The sequence below is a fragment of the Condylostylus longicornis genome, unplaced genomic scaffold, assembly GCF_029603195.1.
Source record: "Condylostylus longicornis isolate FDR11 unplaced genomic scaffold, ASM2960319v2 ptg000135l, whole genome shotgun sequence".
Classification (NCBI taxonomy): Eukaryota; Metazoa; Arthropoda; class Insecta; order Diptera; family Dolichopodidae; genus Condylostylus; species Condylostylus longicornis.
This window is the reverse complement of record NW_026578103.1, coordinates 12,816,377-12,829,899: the sequence shown is the minus strand read 5'-3', so window position 1 is coordinate 12,829,899 and position 13,523 is coordinate 12,816,377. Positions and strand designations below refer to the sequence as shown.

Sequence of the window (13,523 nt, the reverse complement as noted above, 5' to 3'; positions counted from 1 at the left end):
ATAATATTGAAGATGATGTTGCTACTAATATATTTTTCTTCTTTTTAGTACATTCATTCTTTATAATATGAATGATACACAAAGAAATATGTCTGAACTAAAATAAATATAGATCCATATAAAACCATTTATGTACTCAGTAAATACACATATACTTAAATGTTATATACATATAATAAAATTTAAATTATAAAATTAAAGCATTTAATGTCTATTAGCACAACTATAAAATATAATATATATTTATATACATAAGTATAATTTAATTTGTTTAATTTATTAGGGAAAAAAATGTAAAATACAAAAATTATCAACAGTTTATTGTTGTGTTTATAACGATCCGAGAGATTAACTTGATCAATGTCGCCACGAGGTGTATTTTCTTCAAAAATTTAAATCAGTTTTATACTCTACTTTAATTCATTCGGTTGAAGATATTCTATAACGCTTATATAGAGAAAGTATTTATTAAAAAGTCCATACCTATACATATGAAAATTTATATGATTTAATAATTTAATTGAAAATTAAAAAAAAACAAACATAATATGGCAAATATACTCGATTATAAAGAATTAATTAATAAAACCGAATGTTTACAAATAATTAAAACAGTTACTTCAGATGATAATAAAATTAATTTGAATTTAAAAAATTTTCAATTTGAAATTGTTCCAGCTTCAAATGATGTTAGAGGTTATCTTGGTGAATATTATAATTTAAGAATATCTATTAAAAAAGTTAGTATTTATGGTGAGTTTTGATAAAATACAACAATATATAAGTGTGTGTCATATGTACACATCAGCAATAAGAACAACTAAATATTTTGTGTTTTAAAATTTCAATGCAACTATACCTGGCCTCTTGTGTAATTGTCAATAATTATTTTTAAATATAATCCTAACTGTAGAAGCGAAAAAATTATCAAATATAACAATTAACAAGTTCATCCACTACAGATAATAAAAAATAATAAACTTTATAAAGATGACAACAAAAATTTTTTGTACATGAAATTGTCAAACAAATCAAATTTTTGACCACAGATAACGCTATTTTATTATAATATATGTTCTTACCTGTGATATGTAAATAATAAATTTGAGAAATATTATCAGTCCTTTATAAAAAATATACATATATTAATTATGACATATTTACCCTATGTAATCAAGATTACGTTCAGACAGCCCACAGAAAGCCGATAAATAAAATATCTGTTTTTTATTTCCTGTAGTCCAAAAGTAAAAGCCGTATGAAATGCTTGTATTACAACATCTCTGAAAGACAATCTTATCAATAAAATAATTTAGACAATTTTAAAAATTTTTATTTTTCCAAACATTTTTGTAAAAATATGGATATAAATATAATGCGTATTATACACATACATACATATATTTTAGGTCTATTTGTCAGTTTTTTGAGTTTAAATTTGCAATTTGATAGAACAATTGGAAGCCCAACAGTTTTAAATTAACTTAAAAAATAATATTCAATTTTTTTTTTTCAATTCGCGAAAAATTTTCATTTTTTGACAAACGACAACAAAAAGTGCAAATAATAGCAAAAATAAACAACAAAAATAAAAAATACATCTCAATAAATTTTCACTCATTATTTTCACTCATTTCTGTTTTCTTTGAATTTATTTTAAAATTTATGTAATTATTCCATAAACAAACATCTATTGTGAAAATTTCAGAGATAAGTCAAAATAGTTTTATTTTTTTATTTAAAATTTCTCCACAATTTATGGCAAACATTTCTAAAACAATATAACCATTTTGAAATTTCTAAGTTCATAAAATAAATACATATGTATACATACTTGCACCCAGAAAAAATACACCACCGCCAACCCCTCAAAGAGATTATAAGATTATAAAAATTTTTTATTGATTTTATTAAACCAAAATAATTTTTGTTTTTATTCTCAAAAAAATTTTATACACATGTAGAAAAAAGCTCATAAAGGAAAACTATTTGAGTATTTTATAAAAGCTCTTCCGGTTACAAATGAGTTGAATAGAAATCTAGTTGATGAACTCTGCATATTTCCAAAAGAAGTAAATTTTTACACAGATTTATTTAACGAAATGGAAAAATACAGTAAGTATATTTTATTAAAATATAATATTTTTGCAAAATTTAATTTTCTATATGTTCTAGCAACTTGTAATTGGCATCCAAAATGTTATTATACAAGACCTGATCTTCTTGTTTTTGAAAATTTAACTCATTTTGGATTTCGTAACCTTGATGATAATGAACAAATAACTGAACAACATTTACAAGTAACACTAAAATGTATGGCACAAATGCATTGTAGCAGTATTGTTTTTGAAAAGAAAACTGGATTATGCATTGGAGAAAAATATAAATCTAATTTATTTGAAATAAGTTTAAATGATACGACTGGTTGGTTTCGTGCTGGTCTAATGGTAAAAAATTATTATATATATTTATTGAAAAAGAATTTTTTAATCTTAAATTTTGTATTCATTTTAGGCAGTGCGAGCAGCAGCGAAAAAAATTCCAAAATATCAAAATGAAAATATAAACGAAATAACTCCAGATCCAGACAATTATGAATTTCTTGAAAATTTTGCAAATCCATCAAAAATATATTTAAATACATTTTGTCATCGGGATATATGGAGTCGAAATATCCTTTTTAAATATGATGAAAATACCAATAGTATACCAAAACAAGCAATTTTTGTTGATTTCCAAAATTGTACATATTGCCCTCCAGCTATAGATTTTATGATGTTTTTCGTATTAAATCAAAATAGTGAGGATAGAAAAAAAAATTTTGATTGGTGTACAAAATTTTATTACGATAATTTAAAGAATATGTTAAAAAATTTCGATCTTCAAATTGATTCTATTCTAAGTTTTGATGAGTTTTTACTTACATGTAATGAGGGAATGTTATTACCATTAGTATTCAAAGGAGTTTATTTACCATTTATCAATACACCAGATAATTATTTTTTTGTTAATTTACGAAAAAATGATCCTGCCAAATATGATTCTTATCTTAAGAATAATCGAGATGAATGTGTTTTAAAATTTATAGATGAAAGTGATGAATTCCGAAAAATTATGTTTGAAACAGTTGAAGATCTAATTGAAAATTTTATAAAATATAAATGTAATAAAAATTTGCAAAATGATGCAAAAAATTGTTGAAGATTTCGTTTTCTTTTATTCTATACATATACGGCGGAATTTGTTTTAAAAGTATTAATTTTTTCTTCAAAAAATTTATTTAATTTTTATCGAACATGCTGTGTTAATAAATTTTTGACTAATAATGCTAAAGTAGGGTTGTTTTTACACTCTTATTTTTAATGTAGCCATCGGAATGCTTAGTAAGTATCAAAATTCTAAAAAAATTAAGTTTCAGGTATATCAAATAGAGTTTATCTCTTCATTTCAAATTTTCTTAAAAAATATAACAATAAATTCCTTCTTCTTTAATTAAACTGCACTCACTAAAAAACTTTCAATACTAGTATACAACTTTTTTTTTAATGCATTAAATAAAAGATAGCTATTTCCAGTTATTGTACTTTCATTTTATTAAAAAAAAAAAGAATATTACTATATACAAAAATATATAACAGTCAAAACAACAAAAACATTTAACAACTTTTATAAATAATTATTAAAATAGGATTTGTAAATTTTTTAATAAATAATTTCCATTATTTCTTCAATACATTGAAATAAATACTCTTTAAAATTAGAATCATTTTCTAAAAAATTCAATACAATCTTATTTCGGCTAACATTTGAAAATTCATAATACAATTTTGGATCTGTTTTTTTCAAATTTGGTAAATAACCTTTTGGAAGACGAACAATTGTTGCTGCAATACTATCATAAACTACTCCAAATAATTTAAAATCATTACAACTTTGTACTATTTCCTCATAAGATATATGATGTATTTTGGGTACTTTTAAAAATAATAAATTCTTTTCAAGTATTTCATGATAAAATTTCAAACATTCTATATAAAATTTTTCTCTATATTGTTTTCGAACATTTAAATGTAATAAAAATAGAATATCGATCGCAGGTGGACAATATCGGCATGTTTGATAATCAACCAAAATACTTGTTAATGAATTTTTATTGTTGTTATTATCTTCCTTAAAGAATATATTTCTACCCCAAACGTCTCGATGACATAAAACATTTCTATACTTTGTTGATGCATTGACCATTTGACATACTGGATCTAATTTTTTTAAAAACTCATTTGATATGAAATTTTGATGAATATCGTCTTGGAATTTCGGGTGTTTCAGTGCTGCACATTTTACTGCCTAAAATACAATAGAAAAAATTTTAATTTATACGTTTCTACAACTTAAAAATGTTAAAAATTTACAAATCAAAACAAATATAAAAATATGAAAAAAACAATACATTTGAAAAATTTCTAAAATTATGTTAAAAAAATAATAATCAAATAAGAAAATTTGTACTTACTTCTAAACCGGCTAAAAACCAAGTAATATCTTTACTAACTGAAGTTTCAAAAAGTTCATTTTTAAGTTTATTTTCTATAGTCAACCCTTCTTTAACTTCATATGCTATACTTGATGCATGCATACCAGCTAGTGCATTTAAAACTGCTTTTAAGTGAGTAATACTATATTCAGTATCTTCTGGTATTTGATAATAATCTAAGGCTATTAGATCTTCCAAAACAATCAGTTCTGTTTTGGAAAATAAACATTTTGGACTAAAACTTATTGAAAAATAATCATTCCATTCCCGAATTAATTCATAAATTTTGATTTCTTTTTTAAATACTCCGATTTCCTGTATAATTTTTTTATGCTCTAAATTTGATTGTGGAATTGTTTTAATAAAAAATCGCAAACTTTGTATTTTTCCATTATCCTGAAATAAATATATTAAAATTTAAAGATTAAATTGAAATTTTAATAATATATGTATATGTATATAATATGTATATTCTAAAATGACTTAAGCTTTCAAAGTAGTCAAAAAGGTAATCAAAAAATTCTTAGGTAATTCAAAGAAAGTACTGTAATTTCTTTTATTCCAATAAAATCCCGTAAAATTACAAATTTGCATAATATGCATAATTTTTATTTAAGACGCCGAAGTAAAAATAAATCAAACAGCAAAAAAAAAAAACACCCTGCATTTATATTTTTCTAAAATTCTATTTTAAAATTCCAATCATATTAAATTGCATGAAATTACTAAGTAATATGAGATGAAATTGTTTGCTTACTAAATATTTTATATGATTGTCGCAATAATATTGAAATAACATACTAAAGAGAACAAAATTTTAATAATAATAAACTTATAAATTTGATGATAAGATAATAATTAAATACAAAATTCAACAAGTGTGGAAAATTTTGAGGTTGACAGTATAGGTGCCCACTTTCCTTATTTATAAATAACAAATATTTATATTTAATTTTGTATAAATATCGTTTTGCATAGCTATACACATTTCTAGTTTCTATTTGAATATTAACTGAGATTTCTATGAATAACACTTTTATATCGTACCCTTGTATACATATTGTCTAAACAGGGCTGATTTTAGATGTTGGCGACATATATGAAGGTCTACAGTGTACAGGGAGCCACTTTTTTTTTTTAATTCAAGAGGGAGGAGAAAGTATCAAAAAAGAAATCGCTATAAAAATCAGCTTGAATAAAATTATGATTCTTTTTATACATTTTCAGAACGCACTCCTAAAAATTGGTAGTGCATTTGAGTTCTAATTTCATACATACAGTCATAAACTTTAATTGTTTTTAAATTTTTTTTATTTTCTGTCTAAATTATAACAAAGTTGTAATTATAAATTTTCAGACAAGTTGTCAAGCATATTTTGACAATTTAAATTTCAAATTTTTCCAATGACGTAAACACAATATTTTGTAAACTTCTTATACTTTGCAGAATTTAAAAAAAAATTAAAAAAGTTAAGAGACTATACAAGACGGTTTAAAAATAGATTTTCTTTACAATTTTGAAAGTAGTGATACTTAACAAAAAATTTCCTAGCATAGTTGCTAATTAAATTTAAGATAACGATAATTATGGTATTTATACCGTAAATTAATATCGCAAATTAGATTCACTTGTTGAATTTTATATTTCCAATGATTATTTTCAACAGTTTATTGTATAACATTATCAATTAATAAATTTTAATTGATTAAATTTCAGTTAACACCTAAAAAAAAACAATAAGGTTTTTTATCACTCTAATTTGTATATGTATACTTAAAAATCCGTTTTTTTTTTTAAAGTAAATTTGAAATGATGTTATTTTTTAAACAAATACAAATAATTATTAAAAATAACACAAATAATTAATTATTTAAATTAATAATTATTAATTTGAACAAAATAATTTTAATACTCCATCTTATTTATATAATTAGTGGTTTGATTTAATAAATAGGACGATTTATTCTGAAAGTGACCTAAATCCATTTTGCAATTTCCATTCCAAAACTCTGTTACTTCTTAAGTAATAATGACACATTAGACTTGTTTTATTTTGTATACACTTTTAAATGCAATTCCTATATGTATAACATTTTATTATAAAGAATTTTCCTCTTTTTTGTTTTTTTTTTGAATAATCATCAAAATTAAATTTCGAAAAGCTACAATAAGCTTTTGGAATTTATTCAAAATAAAATTCTATAAATATATACAAAATTTTATTATATTGTGTAGAATAGTTTTAATTTTATCATATTCATCTACATATTATATTCATATATAAACAAAACACTATATGAGAGACACAAATAAAATGAAGGAAAAACAAACAAAAATTTTGTTATTTGAAAAAACACTATTTAGTATGCGTATGCATATTTATTATAAAATATATATTTAAATATAAATATCATATAGCACATGTATAACACTTTTATTATATCATTAATAAATTAATAATATTCATATACAATTTATTCTTACATTTTCAATTTCTGCTATTAATTTATAATATTCACCAAGAAATCCAACATTATCATCAGATGCTTTTTGTATATCATAATTAATTAATTTAAAATTTGTATAATTAAGTGATCTTTTCACAATTTTAAAGCATTCATCTTTACACAACAACATAATTTTCAATAATAACTGTTTTGAGTTCTTCAAAATTAAAAATTTCAATTTTGTGTATTTAATTTTTTAAAAATTGTTTTTTTTTCTGTTTATTTTCTTTTTATTAATTATCTAGATTATACATACATGATATAATTGTATATAATGCTTGTATATATAAGTAGATATTGAAAACAAATATCGGAAGCCCTAATAAAAAAAAATATTGATTTTAATTTTTTTTTCTTATTTTTTTATTTTTTTATTTGTAAACTAAAGACACGGCGGCATACAAAACCAAAAAATAAAATAAAAAAAATATAAAAGAACAGAACACAATTAATATAAAAACCAAACCGCGATCTCTTAAACTAACAGAATATCACTAAAAAGGGGAAAATTTATAAGATTTCGCAAAATGTAAAAAAAAAGAACAAAATCAAAAAGTAGAGAAAAAAATGCAAAAACTTATTGACTAGCTATTGCTAGATGGATCACTGATAGTATCGCCGATAAAATAATATTAGAATATTTTTTTTTGTTATTTTTTTTTTTTTTTTTGAAATTATTAATATCGTGTAGACTAAACGGTACCCCCATAAAAAATTTATCGTTGTATTTGCGTCGATCGATTATGAAAATTTTTGTGTATATTTGTGGGATTTGTGGGTATTTTTTGATTATTTGTTTGTTTATATTATTTTTATTTATGTTCATATGTATGTATGTATTTCAAAAAAATAAAGTTAATATGCAAAATGGGTCGCAAGTATATAAAAAACAAAAATAAATTTTGACCTTTTTTTTTAATACACTTTAACTATTTTTTTTTTAAAATGAGTTTAAATTAAAAGTTTAGGTGCGCAATTTATCAATTCATATATATATGTACATATATATAAGTGATATATGTATATAAGTAAGTTAAATTCAATATATTTATCGATTTTATTTATCGATATATTTATCAATTTTTCTATTTAATTTAAATTTTCTGAATTAAATATCTCAGCTTCAAATCAGACTTTATAACAATTTTCAGGAGCTTTTTTTTATAACTAATTTAAAATGATAAGATTATGGTATACTCTTGAATATCTATAAAAGGTGTGATCATTTTTTAGTTTTTAGTTTTGGTTTTTTTTTCTCTCAAAGATTATAATGACATATCTGTTATCATTTTACTATGTTTTTTTTTGTGTATATATATACACATTCGTTTATTATAACAATTGAATAATTCTAATTTAATATTGTGTAAATAATTTTATTTTTTAACAAATAATTATTTTTTAATATTTGTATATTATTTAGATTTTTTAAATAGATTTGTTCATTCATATGTAGGGTGAGTTCCTGTACCAATGGGCTGGTTTAGGAATAGATAGTATAATAATTCCCCAGAAAACGTACATTTATGTTATAAGAGTTTTGCGTTTCTAGAAAGAATTTTTAAATATTTTTCATTTCGAACACTATTTCGCTCTTATGACATAAATATCGTTTTAAAATATTTTAAAATTGCAAACATTTTTTTAAAATTTATTATAAAAATAATTTTTTTTTAATAGTTTTTAAAGTTTTTTGTGATTAAAACGATAACTTTTACATATTTTTAGTTTCATATTAGTTAGAGTATTTTTTACGTTTTAATCAAGGATATTTCATTTCGACAAGATTAATAAAAATATAATCAAAATATACTCCAAAAATTAGAGTCCTAGACAAAATTTGTCTTTTACCTGCGTGGACGTATATTTCATACTATATTGTATACTATTTTTCTTAATAATTCAATAATTTTTTTAATTTTGTCATTTATATCTTTAACTAATGTAAAAAAAATTAAATTATTTAATAGGGAAATTTTAAAAATTTCAAATTTTAATTCTTACAAAAGTTATTAAACGATGAAGACGAAAAAAAATTGTTTTTGTCCTGTAACTGGCTTCTTATGGGACCTCTTTATAATTTTCCTGCTCTGCAACGTGTACTATATGGTAATTGAGTTTAGAATTTATAATTTATAATAAATGTTGTTAAACAAATTAACAAGGCTTTCAAATAATTAATTAGTATTCTAAAATATTTTGATTTATTTCTTTTTTTAATAACTCGTTCTTCATTTCTTAATCACATGCAGTTATCACACTTAAAATGAAATCGGATTCTACTATATCTCATGCTTCTATAAAAAGTTATTTCTAAAAATTATATAAGTACTTATAAAACAGCTGATCTTGATAAAATAAAATAAATTTAATTTAAAATAAAAATTATGGACAGTGAATTGTATATCGCCTATAACAAACAGTATTTTAAAATTAATTGATAATTCGTAAAAAACCTAATTTCACCTTTGAAATTTGTAAAATTATAAAATTAAGAACGCGATATAACGCCATATAATTGGATAATATCAAAACATATAGATTCACATTCTATACATATAATTATGTAATTTTGAATATTATGTTATATAAATGGTATCGGTATAGAATTTTCATGGCTTCTTAATATTTGTACTAATTTTTTTCATACAGATTTCAATTATTGAAACGTACCTGTTTCCATTTGAATTTAATACCATAATTGCGGTAAAAAAATATTTTATTATTTATATTATAATTTAAAACAGAATAAAAATGTAAGAATCAAAGATAATAATTTTATTTTTATTAAGTGTGTGCAATAAATTAAAAAGTTAAACAAATTATGATGATATATTTAAAATTAAATAGCAACTATGCAAAAAAAAAAATTACCTCTTATTATGGCGAAAAAATGCTTTTTATTTATTTATTTATTTATTTGGATTACTTAAAAGCATACAATATTTAATTGTGCCTGCAAAAATATTCATTTAATTATTTTTTTTAATGAGAAGAAAATATACTAAAATTCAAATACATAGTTAGTTTTATGAAATCATAATCTGCTTACCAATTATATGTTATTTAATATTATGCACTTACAATCAGAATTATGTGTACGTGACTAACAAATTGAACAAATTAACAAATTTAATAAATCTATAAAAATTATTTAAATATTTCATGTATCAGAATACAATTTCTCTTTAAAGATGATTAAATTACATTTTTTGAACATTAAATGAAAATAATATGAAAAAATTAAAATTAAAAACCCCTATTATAATTTTTCTAAATTAAACAAAATTCTATCTATTACATTCAGCGAGTATATTAACTTTAAAACCACAATGTTATGACTAAATAACAAAACAATAATACCAGCTATAATGATATTTTCTGAAAACAATAAAACAGTTGTTAAATTAATTACAAAATCAATAAATTACTTACTAATACAAGAACATTAATTGAATTTTTCCATTTATTTGATTACAATCCTACAATTTACTTGATTTTTTCCAAGGTTCACAAAAAACATGAAAAACAGTAATCATAAATTTTCAGTCAAAAATATAAATGAAATATAAAATTGCATACCCTAAATTTATTATTTGAAAAAATTTCAAAAAGTTTGCCCCAATAAATATGCAATATTTAATTATTTTAGATTGGCTTTATTTTTTTGTTGCCTAACTTTTTTTTATAGATTGTAAATTTTTTATATACTCTTAAGAAGTTATGTACATATATTCATAGATTAACACACTGCCAAGCGAATATACACGCACACATGAACACATAAAATATATGACTGTATAATTTCTTTGATATTATTTGACACGATTCTGCTGTCTTTCAAGTAAAAATTTATTAAAATTTATTTTATTTAAAAAACTAAATTTAAAAAAAAACATAACGGTAGTTGCAAATAATAATTCTATTTACAATTCTTATCAAAATCAAAATAAAAATTACAAAAAGGAGATATAGGTGTACAGCATGCGAAAATTTTACGTTGTCACGTTTTTAGAACGTTTATTGAAAGATCATAAAAGTGTGATTTTTGAAATTATTTAAAAGTAGTACTAAAACAAATGAAATAGCTATGTGATGAATTTTATGCGATTAACAAAAATCAAGTGAATATCTAATAAATTTCGGAATTAATTATCTTCAACACGTTATTTAAAAAGACATAGCAGAACAATTTAAAGTGTAATCAAAATCCGTTGAAACAAGGATCGCTTCATGATAATAGAAAAAGTCAAAGAAAAATGTTTTCTGATTGCATTCTCAATTGTGTTGGAATTCAATCAACTTTAATCAATTTTGGTAATTAATAAATTCTAAAACTAATTCAATGTGAAACTTAAATCCAATTAAAAACAACACCACAACGTCCGTCTATTATTATATTAAATAGCTATATATATAAAACTAAATAAGATAAATTGTATGTTTTTAATTTCGGAACATGAATTATTTACATTCTAGATTATATTATTAAAAAATCAACATTCTAATAAAATATTTGATTAACAAAATAACATTTTATATCATATGCTTACAAATCGAAGATAAACTCTTATGAATTTTACAAACGTATAAAATCTTTTCATATTATCTCAAATTATCTTAAATTATATTTATTTTTTTATATTCATGACATTTCTAAGCTTTCCAAAAATCTAATCACTTAAAAATGAATATTTTGGTATCAAATCTACTCAGTGTTATTTTATCCTTTCTACTAAAAGCATCTGTTTATATATAATTATAATATAAGATCATGGAAGTTCTAACTCCATTGGAAAGTACAACTTTAACTAAATTAGATGTACAAAAATGTTGTCAAAGATTTTTCATGGATAATTTGGATGATAATATTCGAGTAATCACATATGAGAAAACAAATATTGGAAATGAACCAAGTGGATTTTTAGGTGATCATCAATTTTTACATGTTATTGTGGAACGATCATCATCAACTGGAGTCGTAAAACACAAGTTAAAATTTTTTCTAAAATGTGTTCCGGAAGCTGTACTTTCCCATAAGGAATATATTGAAGAACTTGGAGTATTTCAAAAGGAAGTTCATGTTTATACACAAATAATTCCAAGATTAACAAGTATTAATGTTTCACTTGGAAATTTTTCTCCAAAATGTTTTTTTGCTAAACATAATATGTTAGTTTTTGAAAATTTAGCTGATCAAGGATTTCAAATGGCTTCCGAACGTAATGGTATTTTAGATTATGAACATTTACTTGCAGTTATGAAAGTGCTTGCAAATTTTCATTCAGCCTCCCTTATTCTTGAAAATCGTATTGGAAAGCCAATTAATGATATATTTCATGATTCATTACCAGAAAACGCTTATCCAACTGATACAAAAGGATCAAGATATGCATATGTAATGAAATCGATAGCAACTCTTACAGAAATACTTGAAGCAATACCAAAATATAAAAATTCTATGAAATGGAATTATATAAAAAATGAATTCCCAAAACAATTAAAAAAAATTTTTGAGTTTGCGAAGATATCAAAAGAATTTCGAAATGTTATCAATCATGGAGATTTATGGGCAAATAATGTTATGTTTCGCTATGAAATAGATCAAATAACACAAAAACAACAAATTGTAGATTGTAGAATGGTTGACTTTCAATTGGCGAGATTTGCCCCACCAATGCTTGACGTTATTACGGTACTTACAATTCCAACAAGCCGTAAATTTCGAGAAGACAATTTGGAAAAACTTGTTAAAAAATATTATGGATTCTTAGAAAACAATTTATTTCAACATGAAATGAATTTAAATGGAATTCTTCCATTAGAAGAATTCATGAAAAGTTTGGATTATTATCGCCTAGCTGGATTAATTGAAAGTTGTTTATTTTCTCATTTAACCATTTTACCAACAGATCTCACTACAAGTTTCCTTAATAATTCCACAGAATTTGCAGAATTCCTGAAAAATAGACGGGGAGAGCTTTGCTTACTTGCCTTTAACAAAGATAAAATTTATAGAGAAAGATTAACTGATATGATATCCGAGTTAGTTGATAATTATATCCTAAATTAAGTAAGCTTGATACTCCAAAAATAAAATTTCCATATAAATTTCCTATTGTTCAGAATAAAATTTGGACTAATAAAATAATGAAATATGTATGTGTATATAACAATGAGAAAACAAACAGGTGTTTTAAGTATAAAATAATACGAAAATTATTATCAAGAAAAATTCATCTCTTAATTATATTTAATGTGATTTAAATTCTTGTTTTTGTAATTTTATCCAAAATTACTGTATGCTATCCATTTTCAGGATACGCTTACAAAATATTGTCATTATTAATATAAAGTAACATGTGAAAAATATTATAATTTGGAAAATAAAATATTTTTTAACCCATGAAACAATTTTTGAGTAATTTCAGTTTTTTAAATGTAATTTCAATTTAGTTGTTAATATTCGGAGCATTTCTTA

At 22.2% G+C, this 13,523-nt stretch overlaps 2 protein-coding genes across 3 annotated transcripts in view; both read left to right on the top strand.

Annotated features, from left to right (window-relative positions):
- The window catches only part of LOC129615189 (uncharacterized), a 17,391-nt gene extending 3,868 nt beyond the window's left edge, over positions 1-13,523 (top strand). Inside the window, exons 7-11 of the mRNA XM_055530288.1 lie at positions 318-328; positions 679-753; positions 2,176-2,447; positions 2,515-2,613; positions 11,808-13,523. Of these exons, the coding sequence (XP_055386263.1) occupies positions 318-328; positions 679-753; positions 2,176-2,447; positions 2,515-2,613; positions 11,808-13,115 (1,765 nt within the window). The 3' untranslated portion in view covers positions 13,116-13,523. The remainder of the gene's footprint in view (positions 1-317; positions 329-678; positions 754-2,175; positions 2,448-2,514; positions 2,614-11,807) is intronic.
- LOC129615491 (uncharacterized) lies at positions 272-3,205 on the top strand. Of its 2 annotated transcripts, none has more exons than XM_055530744.1 (4): positions 272-740; positions 1,965-2,115; positions 2,176-2,447; positions 2,515-3,205. In XM_055530744.1, exons 1-4 carry the CDS (start codon positions 549-551, stop codon positions 3,199-3,201), a joined length of 1,302 nt encoding a protein of 433 aa, XP_055386719.1. In that variant the 5' UTR covers positions 272-548; the 3' UTR covers positions 3,202-3,205. The 2 variants fall into 2 exon arrangements, with proteins under 2 accessions (XP_055386719.1, XP_055386720.1); XM_055530745.1 differs by having other exon boundaries at positions 700-753.